General features: G+C 33.1%; 2 protein-coding genes across 2 annotated transcripts; both read left to right on the top strand.

Annotated features, from left to right (window-relative positions):
• The first annotated feature begins 1,792 nt into the window (after positions 1 to 1,792).
• Positions 1,793 to 5,312, top strand: LOC121802396 (LON peptidase N-terminal domain and RING finger protein 1-like). The gene is made up of 2 exons (XM_042202059.1): positions 1,793 to 2,851; positions 4,729 to 5,312. Exon 1 carries the CDS (start codon positions 2,134 to 2,136, stop codon positions 2,806 to 2,808), a length of 675 nt encoding a protein of 224 aa, XP_042057993.1. The 5' UTR covers positions 1,793 to 2,133; the 3' UTR covers positions 2,809 to 2,851; positions 4,729 to 5,312.
• A 5,388-nt stretch (positions 5,313 to 10,700) lies between these two features.
• Positions 10,701 to 12,117, top strand: LOC121802204 (homeobox-leucine zipper protein HOX11-like). The gene is made up of 4 exons (XM_042201802.1): positions 10,701 to 11,096; positions 11,168 to 11,373; positions 11,466 to 11,545; positions 11,613 to 12,117. The coding sequence occupies exons 1-4, from the start codon at positions 10,826 to 10,828 to the stop codon at positions 11,893 to 11,895; spliced, it is 840 nt and encodes a 279-aa protein (XP_042057736.1). The 5' UTR covers positions 10,701 to 10,825; the 3' UTR covers positions 11,896 to 12,117.
• Positions 12,118 to 17,641: the final 5,524 nt, after the last annotated feature.

Here is a 17,641-nt window from a genome sequence, read left to right as displayed (position 1 = left end):
CCGTTCCGGCCGATCTCCAGTTCACGATCCAAGATGACGATAAGCACTGCCATGTCATGCTGACAAGGGAGCTTGGCCGGGAAAAAATCGAGGTCACTGTGAACCCGGTGTACAAAACCAACGACGATGAAAAATCGGAGGAATGTGTTCGGATTAACGTGTCTATCTCTAAAGAAAAGAAGGGAAAACTGGGCTTGGGAGCTGAAATTTTGGTGGACAAAATATCATATTTTGAGCCAAATAGCTATATTTCCTCTCTGAGATTGGAGGGTGTGGAGAGCAAGGGTGAATTGCAGGATATGCTTTGAATGATTTTGGAAAGTCAGAGGCATTGAGATATCTAGTGTTGGATTCTTGTACAAATATATGGTGTTGAAACGCAAACGCTGGGGTAAAACTCCGTAGCGTAGTGTTGATGACCTCAAAAAATTGCATAAATTTGTTGAGAATTGGTAGAATCTGTTCTCTGCATTTGGATTTATTTACTATTTTCACGTGGTGATCATTTAGTGTTAGTATTAATGTTGGAAAATGGTTTGTTTTTAAGTATATTTCTCAATATTTTATTAAAATAATATTCTCATTTGATCGCATTCCTAGAGACTTTTTTTAAAAAACATACTGTACCTATCTATCCCATTAAAAAAATTAAATTGGGGATTAATCATAATGATAAGATGATTAGTTCATGGGTAAATTGGGGATTAATCATAATGATAAGATGATTAGTTCATGGGTAAGAAGGCGTACCTCCAAAATACACTGTATTCTCAAAATTATGACCCTAAGTAACAAATTTAAATTTATTTTTCTGATTTTAAATATATCAATGTTGGAAAGAATGTAGATATCTTTGATGGCTACCAATCCAACACACTAAAATGGTAATGCCGCAATTAATTATCAATTTCATTCTGTTAATTATATATGATTAATCAGCTATATATATATATATATATATATATCCTTGTTTAGAGGCCAAGGCCCAAGACGATATCCCTTTCAAAATACAACATAAATCCCTAAAATCTAGAATATCGCATAAAAAATTTGGGGTATTTTAATCTTTAAAAAAATAATTGAAAAATGATCGCACAGGTAATTAATTATATACCTAAGCTATTCATTCGTATTCATAAGTTAATATTACGATTTACAATAACTTTCAGTCAAACAAGCTAGTTCTAATAGATTACTTTCTTGTGTCAAGGATCATGAGTTATCACCAAATTCAATACAATAAAAATGAGCTATGGATAAAAAATAAAATGTAGTAGTATATTTTTTTCGTGAAATTTATTATTAGGTTTTTTATATACTCCATTGCTTTATCTTGTTAAATATTTTATCCAAACTAGTATAAAATTATATATTCCAACAAACTTTAATACTCCATTGTAATGTATTTTTTAATAACAATTAACAAATGAAATGTGTTATATGTTACTTGATTAAATTTTACTAAGTCTAATTATCTGAATGCGTGAATCCAACAACAAAAATTTTGTAAAGGGAGGAGATCGTATTACAGCCTGATTAACTAATTTGAGATCAGATTGACACATGATTAACAAATGTGATACATGATCGATACGATTATTGTGAGGTGTGTTAAGTATTTTGAAAATTTATGATTAATTACGGATTCTAAAAATGAGACACTTATTTTAGCAAGTAAAAAAGTTAGTAGTAACACTTATATAAAAATTTTGCCCCTGGTATTATTCTTAAAATAAATTGCCAACGGTATTTCTTTTTAGTGTATTGGGATTGAATCAACGGATAAGGATTTTTGACCCAAAAAAATGGAGCTCAAATTAGGTTAAAAGAATTAGTTCTTTTGAAGTTTTCGTAATCCCCTTTAAAACCATGGGATTTTGATTTATGCAAAAATTCTCCTTTTCACTACTCGAGGAGCGGTGGATTAACGATTCCCATATACAAAGTGTCAGCGATTGAATATATATGCATGAACTCTTTGTATTCTCTCGTCTTTGATTGTGACGATCCTATAGTTCTTCGCGTATGGGCTTCTAGGATCCTAATTTACTCCGATTAAAATAATCAAATCGCAGTTCTATTTCGTTTTCAAGTTATGGGCTTTTTGATGTACTAGTAGTTGTTTTGCACGCGATGGATGATTTCATTGATGTTTTCTTGAACGAAGAACCGATAGATCCCTCGGTTGCTCAGGCGAATGAGTCGCATGAGAGAGTGGAGGAGAGAATTCGGCAGCTGCAGGGAGTTACATATCGCGCGGGGGAGCGGCAGAGGCAGAGCCAGCGCTGCGAGCGGAATCCTGTGGGGATTAGGGTTGTTTTCAGTGATGCATTGGTTAATACGGATGTTGAGAGTGGAATTCTTGTTGAAAATGATGGTGTGGGCACAGTGGATAAGGCTAGGGAAAGCGGGTGTAAAAGAGATCGATCACATTTGGTTGGGGAGGCGTTGGCATTGGCTATGGAATCTCCAGCCAAGAAGGGGGATAAGGAGGGTGGTAGCTTGTATGATTGTAATATATGCTTGGAGCTGGTCAGGGATCCTGTGTTGACTTGTTGCGGTCACTTGTTTTGTTGGGCCTGTTTTTATCAGGTGGAGTACGTAGATTCGCGTTCTAAAGAATGTCCTGTTTGCGAGGGAGAGGTGACTGATGCCAATGTCATTCCGATTTATGGGAACAGCAGTGGGGGTAGGGGTGAGGGTGATCGTGATCGTGAGCGTGAGCGTGAGACAGCGTCTTGCTTGAACTTGAAGGTTCCTCCACGGCCTAAAGCTCGTAGAATCGAGAGAGCTAGGAAGCGGGGTTGATGTTTGTGTGTGTGTATCATATGTTGCTGTTGCAGAAATGGAGGTAATTTCCGTTCATATGCTCAAGTGAATTTCAATTCTTGGGACACTATTGAGTTTAGTAGATTAGTGTTACTAATTTGAAAGGGATTAGTTACTAACATTACTCTGTATAATTTCTTTGTACGTGTTACCATAAAATTGAATAACAATATTGTTTATCTGAAACATTGTGTTATATTTTTTGCTTATACGACATCTTAGATTGTAGTATCTGGTATTTGGATGAACACCACTAGCCCTCTCTCTTTGGTAGTTGAGGATATGTTCATTGCTACCAATCTTATCATTATATTCATATTTCATTGTTCTGCTTATTTTATTATGATTTCTATTTTGTTATAGTATTCTAGTAGTATTATTCTTATCATTTCAAATAATTATAGATCTTGCTTTATGGTGATTGTCCAGTCACTGCACCATGTTATGGGGTTTTTATTTATGCTGGGAGAGAGGTGCCCAAGATAGGAGGGTGAATTTGGAATTATCTTGTTGATATTTATTGATTTATCACATTGCATAATGCCTATATGAGATACTATACTGATATCACTTTAGAGGGTAGTTATGCATAGTAGTTGGCCGCCTCTAAACTTGACCAATTATCAACTTCTCCTCTGGCCTCTAGCATTGCATCCTTAGTTCACTGCATCTGCCAAGCTTTCTCGGATATTGAAAATGGTGATATCAACCTAACTTTTGGCTAACTTTCTGCTCTACCCAACCCAAACTGTCTTACATTGTAAAGCTCACTGTTGCAAGAAAACTGCATATGTCATCTTGGCTGGGAGTTGTTTGCCACTAGAATACGGCTCTATGCCGTTCTCAGACCCATAGATGAAGTTTTGGAGATTTGTCAAATTTTGGAGAACACTGGAGTAGCAGATATACATCATTATACTGAATTAAAAGCTAGTATAAAGATTAGACGGTGTTTACTGTTTAGCATAGTTTACTTGGACAATAGTATAGGCTTTCATGTCTTAAATTTTATTTTGATAATAAAGAATTGAGGTGCTCTGTAAATAAGATCGTGCATCTTTAATAGTGATTAGTGAGGAAAATATACTTGTTAAAAATGACCAAATCACATATTTTTGTCAGAATTGGATTTATTAGAAGAAAAAAAGTTTAGATTTTCTTATTTTTAAAAACAGTTTATCAGCTTCTAAAAGCTGATTTTGAGGGTAATACCAATGTAAGACGTATATGTACAGCAGGCCGCATTCGTAAAAAGTTATTTGTGCACTTACCAGTGAAGGATATGTTTCATTACAGCTTGTGATGTTTTTCCTTTCATTTGTTATTATGGTTATGGTAGTTTCCGGTATGAGTCATGGAATATAAAATAATTCAAGAAGCTTGTTTTTTAGGAGTGAGGTGTTCAGTGTCTCTCTTCTTGTTCTTGATTGAAGAATAAACCATTGTTCTTCACCTTGATTCTGTTGTGTAGAGTGTTAGAAGCCCCTTAACTCTAGCCAAAATTTTATCAGCCTTGCTGAAAGAAATAACCATACTTTCGAGAATCTCATAAGGTCCCAAAAAACACTGAACTTCTCAAAGCTTCTCATACTTTATAGTTTTGCAGTCATCAACATAAATGTGGATTTGGTGGTTACCAAGTGCTTGAGTGAATAATACTCCACCATAGTGTATTACACACTGGAGTCATTGCCTACTAATCTTGCACTAACAAAGCTACAACTTGCAACTCCACTCTAAACTTTCTGTCTTGTTGTAATGTCACAAAGCATGACGTATGGTGATGGAAACAATCTATTAATCATGAGTTGGAAGAATATAGTGCTCTTACCAGCCAAGTTAAAGTTGGCAATGCCAAAATGAGATGAGTATTATGATTCCAAGGTCTTGATTTTTCAGGTAGGGCAATCACTCTGAGATTGAAATGAAGTAGAGCTATTATCAAGGGAAAAGGTAGAAAAAGGGTGTGGGCAGGCCTGAGAAGGACTTGTGGGACAAATATAAAGCAGAAAAGCAACTCAATCAGTGGTGCAATAATTGGTCATACACTCATACCACTGGAGGACTGCCTCTTGCACTTGTCCTCCCCACCCCCTACCCCTATTCCCTAATATATAGATACATACATACACAAAATTTGCTTCAAAGTGGGACTGTGGATGCAGCTCTCTTCATGCCAATGATTGCTCTTGTTGGAGACTTGTCCCCTTCACACTGTGCATCACTTTGCCCCACACTTCACATGCTGCATCTGCATCTGCATCCATCCATACATACATATGTGTACATAGCCCTTTGTTTAAATTTCAGGTGTCTATATTGAGTGGTCTTGTAGAATTTTCTTTTTCAACTATTTGTAATTAGGTTGATGCCTAAATGGCTCTTGACTACCTTTTTTTTTCCTTGTAATGAGTTGAATATCATTAATTTTCGTCTACTTTAAGATTGACAAAATGTAATTACAGTTATACAATCCAAATGAATATGGGTACATAGACATGTAAATTTTACTCCTGTAGTTTATTTTATTCTGTTTTATTTTCCTTCTGATTATATCTGGTGAATTACGCAAGCTTATGAATTGTTGACCCATTTGGATAATTTATAGTACTATGTTTTAGATTAACATTTAATATTTTCTCGCCCAACTTTATGTTTTTATTTGCTTTACTTAATAAATTAAAATATTTGCAAATTGATTAGTATTGAAATTCGCTCACTCTATTTGCATACATTTAGAGGAAGTGGTGGGATTAAAATCCTTTAATATTTGTAATATATTTATTAAAAAGTAAAAGAGAAAAAGTAGTACCACATTTAGATGAGATTAAAAACAAAGTACCCATTTTGGTAAAAAAACAATGAAAAGTAAAATTAAAAAAAAAGAAGAAGAAAACACTAGTACCAATATCAAAGAAAAATATACTCCTTCCGTCCCACTTTAGGAGTCTCATTTGAGTTTGACACGAGTTTTAAGAAATTTAAAGAAAATTGATTAAAAAAGATAGTAGAATGTAAATTCTACTTTTATATATTAGTTTTATAATAAGATGTGAGTGGAAAAAAGTTAGTGGAATGTGGGACATATTACCATTTATGGAATATTACAACCGGGACTCCTAAAATGGGACATCCAAAAGTGGTAAACCGGGACTCCTACGATGGGACGGAGGGAGTATTACTCCACTCATGTGACATGTGTGGCAGAGTGCCCAAAGTCAAAGAAAACTTTAATTGAGAAAGAAGGTAGAGCATGTTTGATGTGGTTATGCTTTTGGATTTATTGCATTTGTAAATCAAGTTTGCATTCAAAGAGTGAAGCATCATTTGCGGGCAAACATGGTTTTTTTACGAACAAAAGTTAGGTTGTAATTATTGTTTATTTTCACAGATTTATCCACATATTATGTAGTACTAGCAAATATGTTTACGTTTATAGAGAGTGCACATTTTAATTTGTTTGAAAGGAGTTAGAATCAAATTTATATAGTAGTATTACATAAAAATCAAAACATGATGTATTAATTTTATTCTTCTTGTAAAAAATAATAAATCATATATTTGGATATTTATACTAATAGAAAAAACGTAAATGGTGAGAGGTCAAATATTTTTAGTGGTTTGGATTCCTCATTCGTGACAGTGATCGTCGGCAGTCGGCGCCCCAACTATTCCACCGAACAATTTATGCTATCTTTATAGTGGTAAAATTAATCCTCATTATTATACTATAAATTTGAATCTCAAATATGGAAACAATACATATCAAAACTTAAAGATCTTGCTAATTGACGTCGTACCAATTTATTGAATGTATATAGTTTCAAACTTAATTTTGACCTATTTAGAGATCATGCGCCAAATTGAAATTGTTGTGATTGCTAACAGTAATGAAAATGAGAAAACGATGCTAAGTTGGCATGTGTGTGTGTATGTGTGTGTGTTGAGAGAGAGAGAGACAGAGAGCGATGGGTGTGTGACAAAAGAAGGGGCAATAATGAAGACAATTCATGCTTATCTCTTTGCTTTATGATTCACTCATTATTTATTGACTACAATAATGATGATATCAATAACTGCCCAACTGAATCCCAGGTGTTTTTCTCCTCTCCATCCCACCTACAAATTCTATTATCTACTCAGTTTTTTTAACTTTTTTTATACTCCTACTATATATTTCTATTATATTTTAGTATCAGTTTATACTTTGTGTCTTCAAGGTTTTTCTTTTCAGGAACGGTATAAGAGTAATATAATGAATAAAATATTAACATTTTAATTCATACATTAATTTAATGTATATTTATGTAATTAATGAGCACGAAAATCAAGCTATTTTTTCTTCCTGATTCTTGAGCACCAACACCATAATAAATGAATATTGAAGATGTTTTATTTTCTTAAACAAGTTCATAATACATTGATACGGCTTTTGTATATTAAATACTAGTACTATATTTTAAACTTTAATTAAATATGTAATAGTAATTTTATATTTAAAAATAATAAAAATCGATAGAGAAAAAACTTACGTCTCGGTCTAGTCTAGTTCCTTTTAGGTGCTGAACGATTATTGGCCGCTAACATATTTTTTTGTCATTGTATCTTTGCTAAAAAAGACAGTGTTAGTGTACGAATCAATTCATGATTCTCAGATATATATAACTAATTTAATAATAATATTTCAAAATTTTATAATTTTATAATAAAATTATAAATTACCCATAAAAGAAAAATTATTTGAAGGAACTGGGCCCTCCCTCCACTCCACCATGTAGCTCTCGTGAGCTTACTAATTATACACTTTATATGTAAATAAATTTGAATGGAGTGTAATTTGATAGACAAGTAATTATAATTCGTCATTAAGAAGAAAAGGCGGAATAATTATTATAGTTATAATTATTATTATTATTATTATTATTATTATTATTATTATTATTATTATTATTATGAGGTTAGCTTTGAAAACATTTTCCTGAACTTGAAAATTATGGCACTCATTCCACAATGGTGGTCGTCGGTTTCTACAAGCTATACGACTATTAAAATCATTCAAATATCCACACACTAAAGTATATTACATCGACTCTTATTTTTTTGTTATCTTACATTGAATTTTTTGTTATTTTAAATTTGATCTTTCAACCTGTTCAAATTCGAAAAGCATTTTCTTTTTAGAATTTTATTCGCACACGCAGTTCGTGCATTTACTACCTAGGAAAAGGTTATTTGGCCATAAATCATGGTAGTAACTAGTAAATAGTAATATGCCCAATCATACTAAGGACGTATTTGTAATTTTATGAATAAAGTCATGGAGTAATGCTAATGCTAAATGCTAGAGAGAAAAGGGAAAAGTATGTTTGAAATTTTAGAAAGACAAATGTTGTATCATGGTTTCCAATTATATCGACAAATAGTACTATACTACTATTACCATCAATATTTCTTTATCCCAATTTGGTTATCTTTGTGTTCAAGATTAGTCTATACGTTGTCGGTTGAAATGATTAACTGTGATACAAAGATACACTAACCGGACGTAATACAATCCAATGAAGAATGAAGAAATTAAACGGAAATAAACTGAATTTAAATTACAAAGAAGAATTTGAAACAATAAACCGTAAAGATGTAAGCCGAGTCGAGGAGTCATCTTTCCGCAAGACGAGATACGCCCCGGTAGTACTCTCGGTTTGCGTGTCGTCCCCAAAGATAAAACGGTTTCGTCTCTGAAGTAGCAGCACCGCTAGCAGCAGAGCTCCGGCGAACGGGAGTAAGGAGGGGGAAGAGCTTCGACGGGAAGACTGCAAAGAGGGAGAGAGGTGTGCAAATGATATGAGTTTGTTGTGTGTTCAATCGTTTGCAATGCATGGAGTGACTGCATATTTATAGGCCAAGTCCACCCATTGTGCACTGATGGAGTCAATAACCATTATGTGTGCCATGATGGCTTGACTGTAACCGCCGGGGATTACTGACTGGTGCACTAGCCATTGGGAGCTGAAGACACACGACGCACCTGGACACACTACATGACGGGATACACCATGGACCGTCGGGGACCTTTTGTCTCCCGTTATGCGTCGGGGTCCAGCGGGACCTTTTGTCTCTCGTTATGCGTCGGGGTCCAGCGGGAACATGACGTGGACTAGGACCCATCGGGGATAGCGTGGAGTTTGGGGTGGTCTAAAAAAAATAAGCCGGGCTTGAACCACGCTCAACGACCAGCTCCAAAGAACAGCCCAAAGACCAATTGCCAAGATCCATGTCACCCATCTTATTCCACGATAATTATTACACATAATAATTCATCTTATTAAATACTTCATCAAAGAAATTTATTATCCCCGATGTAGGATAATTAACACTCAGTTAATTAATCCCTTAGTTTTTCTCATAGCTCATTTTTAGCTTTATTGTGACCAACTTTAATATATTATTTCTCACTCACCGGGAATCGGATTTGAGAAAATGAATATACTACGGTCATCTACTCGGAACGTAGATCGACGGTATTGCATTTAATTTCATAAAATTAAATGTCTTGTATCATTTATTATTAGTCAAAGTTGTTTGACCAAGCACGATTCCAACATAAGTAATGTTTGTACTTGTGTTCTGAACCCTTCATTTTTTGAATATGATTACTCATCTTGTATGGTTTGCATGCCTAAAAACTGCAACGACTATCCTCCCAGATTGACGACTATCTCTATATATAAATTAATATAAGTCTTTTTAACGTGCTTTGTCCCCACTTACATGCTCCATGAACAGCAATATGGCACTTTCATTTTCCAAAGTATGGTTACTCACCATGTATGGTTTGCATGCCTTGAAATTGTAACAAAAAGGCTCCTAGATCGATGACGGTCATAAATTTTGTCCTCATAAATCAACTACTAAACACATGAAATTAGAAATAAGCAATGATATTAGTAAAAAGAAGAAGAGAGTAGGTGTGTTTAGATTTGGAGAGCATGAAAAGTGGATTTAAGCAGGGACCCCCAAAATCTTGAAAGGGGGACATGTCTTGGCCTCTAAAAAATTGGCGGTTCACGTGTGATCTTTGTTTGTCAACATGAGTATATCGGTCAAACCCTCCATTATGCTAATCATCACCACTAAAATTTTCTTAATCCTCTTAAAAAGAAAAACCTTAAAAAGATGGCATAAGAGCATCCGCAGCGATGAGCAGGACGCTGTCCGTCTGTCCGCGCCAGCGGCACGGCACCGCTGTCTGCCGCTGCGCTCTTGCCACTGGCTCGACGCTGCTCGATGCATCGAGAATGTCCGTGCCAGCGAGCAGCTGAAGTGGCGCGTTCTGATTGACAAACGGCATTTCCGTTAGAAATTTAATTTTTTTTAAAAAATATATAAAATAATACAAAAAATTTAAAAAAATTAGAATCTTAAAAATGGCCGTTTTTTACCGTTTTCTGGATTTTTTTTATTTTTTTAACTTTTATTATCCCCAAAATCATCTATAAATACACATATTCATGTAATTTTAAGACTTTAATTATGAAAATTTTAATTTTTAAGATTTAAATTATGTAATTTTTAAGACTTTAATTATGAAAATTTTAATTTTTAAGATTTTAATTATGTAATTTTTATTTTTTTTGTAATTTGTAATATTATTCCGGTTATTTTTAATGCATTTTAATATTGTAGAAATGTTTTTATTTAAATTGAATAATAGAATGGTGGGGCACTTGAGCTTGTCATTGTGAAAGAGCACGGATGTGGGTGTTGTGCTCTTGCCTAAGAGTAAGAAGTAAAGGTGGGTCCGGGCCCACATCCGTGCTCGTTGACAAGAGCACGGATGTGGATGCTACTTCGACTCCTCGTCTTCTCTCTCTCCTCCTTTCTATTCCCCTGCCATTCTTTGGATTAAAATAAGACAGAGTGGGTTGAATCTTTAAAAGACCCTTTTTTCTCCCATTGTATCTCATATCCAAACTCATTTTTCCTCTTCAAATTAAATATGGAGCTGGGGTTGAGCTTGGGAGATGCATCGAAATCTCCAGTTTTGTTGAAAGAGAACAACTCCCCAAATCAGAACCAAAATCAAAGCAAGACCAGCGGCCTCGATTTCTGCATGTCTTTGGGGCTCACCTCCAACAATCAAGAAAGAGGAAAAGCTCAAGAGAACGACGACGTATCGGCGAGTGATGACAGTCAAGAGGAAACTCCTCTCCAGTTGAATCTCCTACCTCTTGCTCCTCTTCCTCGCCAGATTTCCTCTTCCCATAATGGTAGCTTCTAATTTATGGATTAAATTCATTCCTAATTTATATAGGGATTAATTTTGTGGCCCGTGAAAAAGGGAGCTCGAAAAATGGGTCGTCAGCGGCGAAGGGATTTGACGTGAACCGGACGCCGGCGGCGGAGGAGGCCTCGTCGTCGAACAGCAGGCGAGAATTCGAGGCGAACGACGACGACGGCCTCAACGCTCGCAAAAAACTCAGATTGTCGAAAGAGCAATCCGCTTTTCTCGAAGAAAGCTTCAAAGAACACAGCACTCTCAATCCTGTAACTACTCCGCTTCTTTCTTACCAGCTACTGAGTTTCGCTTCGTCGTCTTCTTCTTCTTCTTCTTCTGATCTACCTATTTATTTGTGCAGAAACAGAAACTGGCGCTTGCAAAACAGCTGAATCTACGAGCCCGGCAGGTGGAGGTCTGGTTCCAGAACAGAAGAGCGAGGTGCCAAGAATTATTATTATTATTATTGAAATAAAAAGTGGCAGCTAATGTGTTTGTGGAATTGCAGGACGAAGCTGAAGCAGACGGAGGTTGACTGCGAGTATTTGAAGAAATGCTGCGAAACGCTGACTCTGGAAAACAGAATATTGCAAAAGGAATTGCAAGACTTGAGAGCCCTCAAAACTTCAAATCCATTCCACGCCGCCACCACTCTCACCATGTGCCCCTCCTGCGAGCGCGTCGCCTCCGCCTCCACCTCCGCCTCCGCCGCCAAGGTCATACCGTTTCCGCTAGCGAGGCCCAGATTTTATCCGTTTCCGACGCATCCAAATCAGCCCGCCGCCTCGTGATTAATTTAATGCTATGCAAATTACCTGTAAATATACATGGAAATAACTAAATTAGCTACCTAGGTCCTTAATTAATTTTTCTTGTCATGTGTTTGGTTTGATGGTGATGGATTGAGCAAATTTTTCAGCTCGTACTCTGTTGATTCTGTAGGAGAATACAATTAAACATACATTAGTTTGGGACAAAATTCCAGTTGATTAATTACTATTCATCTTTCTTTTTTTTGCCTTGCATTGATTTCTGAATCGAAAAAACTGCTTTCTCATTTTCCTCTTTGACCATTACTTATAATTTTTCCTCACGAGAATAGAATGGCAATTTGATATTGTGTATTTCATGTTGATTGAACACAAATTTAAGTATGGTCTTTAGTGAGTATTATTATTATTGGAGTATTTAATTTTGGTTGCCAAAAAAGGGACTTTGTTTTCTCAATTCCACACGGCATTGTGGTTAAAAACCGACAGATCTTTGAACTAAGATTCTCATTTGAGTAGTCAAACCAAAAAATAGATTCACACAAGTATTCAGTTACTAAAAAATAGATTCACACAAGATTGAATTGACAGGGACTAATTTTACATTATAATGCCCTGATAGTATTAGTTATTGTGATGAATCCATCGTATAGAACAACATTCATAAATTTTATGTATAATCCAACAAACCGAAGACACTGTAATATTACAAACTCGATGCCATATTTAGTTGTGACAACAACAAATGTGAAGTTTATAGACTTAAATATCGACTTTTTCTTAACATATTAGTTTTTTGGGATGATTTCTTTTATTGATTATGTAACATAATTACACGGTGCGTATTATTCCTAGAAAAGAAAAGTCATAACAATCATGCAATCCATTAAACATTTCACCGATAATCATAAGGTTATAGTCATAGTTGAAGAAAATATTGATGAATAAGCATGATAGGTAGGGAAGTGTATTGTTGGGATGTCCCGTGGTTCAAGGCATGGTTTAGTGTCAGTCCATTGCCTAATTGATTTTAGAATTGATTGATTAAAGTTTTAATAATATGAGCCACGATAGGATAAAGCGTGGGAAAAATTAGATATCTGTCTTTTCTATAAAAGTTAGGATTTGGATGCACACACAAGAGCTTAGTTAAATTTTTAATTTTATAAATGTAAAGTAGGCTAAATTTATTTAGCAATAATAATAGTAACTTACTAAAGTACTATAAAACTTTAAAATTATTTCTAAAAATTAAAATATCTTGTATGTACATTCATATTATACTTATGTGCATATTGTAAGTAAATGCTCAAAATAATGAGACAAAATCGAGTAAATTAACAGTTTTGCAAATTAGTGCATCTTATATAGTATCATCACCAAGTAGATAATTGACATGTTAGTTTGGTAGCCACGTCGATATTTTGATCGCCAGAGATTTTTTTATGAGAAGTTATATTTCAAAAATAAAACAATAGATATTAGTAGTAAATGGAGTAAATGATTAGCTATTTTCGAGTAAATGCTTCAACCGATGTGATAAATGCGGCCATTTGTCCAAAACAAGATTTGATAATATGAAGATAGATGCTAGTTAGGGATAAAATTGGCATATTTATAATAATTTATGAATGTGTATACTAAACTAAGGTGCCATTTTCATTATCACCACCAATTATTATTCACACAACCCAAGTAGTACATTCCATTATATGCTTCTCTTTCATTTTTCCATGACTCCCGCACGTGATTTGACTCACCGCACGTGACAACATTGCTTTAATTACTTTTATCTTAGATCGCTCTTCCTCTCCTTTTTATCTATGGAAGTATATTTCATAATAATGCTCTTCCTTTCTATCGTTGCATTCTAGACTATCATTTTTATCTGTAAAATGATTTTTCTATTTTATTGTAAATTAGATTCACAATAAAAAACTTATATTTTAGAAACAAAAAATTGAGATACAATTATTTGAGTTGGAAAATTTTAAAAAACCATAACAGTTTAGGATGAAAAATAAAGCATTCATAAATAAATAATAGTAAATTAATTTAATCTTTTGTTTTTTAGAACGCTTCCATTTGCATCCTCTAAATTTAGTTAGGACACTAACAATAAGGACGTTTTTTTTTAAGTGTTGGTGATATTTTTGGAAACACAAAAAATTAGCGTCCTTAATTGAATTAAAAAATATCCTAAATGTTTTTTTTACATTTTAAAGGGGTTTAATAATATTACTACAAGTTTTCAATTTGTTGTGAATGATTCTTCTATATTTTGCACGGATGTATAGATGAGATTTAGATATATTCATTTAATATCGAAACTGAAAGATTAAATAAGGGCTTCTTAAGCCCATTTCTTGAATTGATTTTGAATTTAACGGATATTAAAATAATCTAAGAGCACAAAATAATCAACATATAGAATCAATAATTGATTATGAATTTAACAGATATTAAAATAGAAATAAACTAGACAAACGTTCCACGTACATATAAGACTCATGATAGGTTTAAACCAAACACATCCTAACATGATAGTACAAATTAATGAAAATGTGAATCATTAATGTTCAATTCGATTTATATAGCCATGCTTGTAAAAAAGAACCAACATATTTAAACCTATTTATTGAACATAAAAAGTGATGCATGCACGCCACCAGCCTCATTAAAATCAATGCCGATTTAATAATATTAATAAGAAAAGCGTACATTTCTGTTTCATATTCATTTATGATCTGTGAAAAATGAATAAAGGAAATTAATTCCAGTCACACCCATGGAATTGAAGTAGTGAATTTGGATTGTGGTAACTGGTAACGTATTAAAAGGGCAATTTGATTACCCCACCATATTATTCTACCATGATAAGTCATTTTCTCATCGAATTAGTTATATTTCGATTCATAAATACTCCTATAATTGCCAATTGGGCGTTAAAATTTAATTCACGTGAAAGTCAAAGTATATCTAGAATGGAATAGGATCAACCAAAACTTCAACAACAGCCTAAACAAAATTACTCCACTGTTTTGCAAAATTCAGAAAAATGTCGATGTTATTGCTAATTACGTAAATCTGAACAAACCAGATCAACTATATTATCATGAATCACGAGATTCATGATACTCTCTAGTAGTAACACTTCACTTTTAAATATAATAGTTGAAATTATCGATCAAATCATGTTTTCCATTTTTTTTTGTTAAAGTTCATATTTATACTTTATTATATACTACTCAATACTCCAACCTAAACCTTGATGAGGTTCGTTGAGATTTCAAGCCATCATAATTAACTATAGTTAATACTAATAAAGGCAAAGTTTGGCAGTAAATAATAATAATAATAATTATTATTATTATTATTATTACTATTATTATTATATCGAGCAAACGGATATATTCAGTGCCATATACAAATCAATCACATGGAGTTTTGATAATTATGGTATATTGGTGGGTGATCAATGAGCATGATACATTATGGAGTAAATCACGACGTTAGGTACTCAATCAAGATCTTTCTCTAAGAATAAGATGCCAATTTCCTCATCACCACTAATATATGTCATCAAAATCAAGATAACTTTACATAATAAAACATATCAATATAACATTATTCATTAACTAATGGTCAGAATCGAAAATTAAAAATTTTGAGGTAAAAAACGGAATACTAATTAATCGCATCGGCTGGCTTGTGTAATCTATTATCTATCGATGGCGACACTGGCGGAGAGCCTAAACTTTCCATTGAATCGGGCCGAAAATAGCATATCCGCTCTCTCCATTGAGTGTAAAAATCTATTTGTTTTCTATAAAAGTTATATAAAATATAGTAGTTTAATGGTTTGGTTGTTGGATTTTTAACTAGGAGGTCTAGGGTTCAACCCCTCAACCAAAGCATATTTTTTCCCTTTTTTACTTTTTTTAATTTTATCAATTCATATTTCTTCTTATTATCAAAATAATATCTTTAAATATTTTATGAAATCTAAACTTTTACTAATTTGCATATATTATGCTGTTATATTTATTCTTTAGTTAAAATCATTTTTAGTCTCGTGTTAATATTTTTTTATCCTAAAGTACCTATAATTTGTGATACATGCATCTTAATTATTCTCTACAAAATAAACTTTTAAATATTTTTGAAATCTAAATACTTACTACTATACTTATATCACTTTTGTACATATAATATTTAAAATAATTTTATATTTTTAATGAATAATATATATTTGCAAGCTAATGTTTTATTAACAAAGTTAGTGCTACTTAAATATTAATATAATATTATTTATTTTATTATTAAAAACAATATTAAATTAAATATTTAATATTTAAATATGAAATTCCGCCCCGCCATTTTCGGGGCCTGAATCCGCCATTGGATGGCGAGGAAGGAGAAACTAGTAGAAAAAAAATTCAGCAAATAAGATAGATGATTGACAATTTAATGTTATAAATAAAATAAAATAAATTATCCATAGAAAGATTTTGATGATTAAAAAATGAAGTAATTAACCGACCGCAGGTCCATTTTCATAAGAAATTATGGGTGTATAGATATACTAATAGTTATTATCATATCACGTGACCTAATCACCTAACTAAAAACTTCAACTGCCAATATTATATGCCACCCAATGATTTGCGCCACGATTTCTTTGTTACATTATCTGTCTATATCTCATTCAATGCCTAGCCATTGATTAAGCAATAAAAATATAACAAGAAGAATATTAATTGAATGTATATCTCTGAGATAATTTTATAGAAAAATTTGGAACTAGTCGTAAATAAAATGGAACTAACTGCATTATTGCAAAAAAGTTAGTAATCCACATGCATGACATGACCCAAGATAAAGCGAGGAATCAAATCAAGAATCGAAAGTATATGAGATCCCATTTTGAAAGATTTTGAACGTGACAACTTGTGCTTTTACACCAAAAAGAGTTGGTGCCCACTTATTTTGAGTCATTTTGGGCGTGTGTATCAACTCGTAATAAAACATCTGAAATAATAATATGTAGTACTATGTCATAAAACATTATCTGTTCGCAAATTTATATACACTTCTTTTTTTTTCATATGCGTACAAGTCAAACTCTACAATAGGAAAATTAGGGGATTGATGTTTTATGAAATAATAAAGGATGACGTGGAACCCATTTTTTAACACAGAGATTAACCAATCAGAAAAGCGATGACTGTATTTTTATCTGTACAACTTTATAGTTAGTGATAAATTAACAATATCGTTATCATACTTTTTGAAGAATCGAAGATAAGGTTGAGTTACATCACTTGGGTTATTTGATTTTGGACATGCACAGTTGCACACGTAATGTAATGTGTGTGCTATGACATTTAAGAAATAAGCAACTAGTTTGAATACTATTGTGCTGTTGTCTTTTTTATGTACAATGGGACAGAGGTCATCACAGGATTGTATGAGAATGTACAACAAGATGACAAGAATATGAATTAATTATAATTCAATTTGATGGTCAATTAGAATAGTTAGAAGAGATCATGAATTTTAATTGGTAGATATTAGTCGTATTACTAAATTATTGTTCTTATTTTTAAATTGGAAATTTATAAATTAATTGGAAGATCTCATTTCGATTTACGGAACTAATTTGATGTTGCAACATGTAATCTTGATGTCTATTTTATTATTTTCCATTTGATAATTTCTGTAATATCTGTGTCATGTTATTTTTTTAGGAGCGTTACGTGTTAAA

The sequence above is a fragment of the Salvia splendens genome, chromosome 5 (assembly GCF_004379255.2).
Source record: "Salvia splendens isolate huo1 chromosome 5, SspV2, whole genome shotgun sequence".
NCBI lineage: Eukaryota > Viridiplantae > Streptophyta > Magnoliopsida > Lamiales > Lamiaceae > Salvia > Salvia splendens.
Note: the sequence above shows the minus strand (reverse complement) of the source record. Positions and strands in the feature narration are given on the sequence as shown.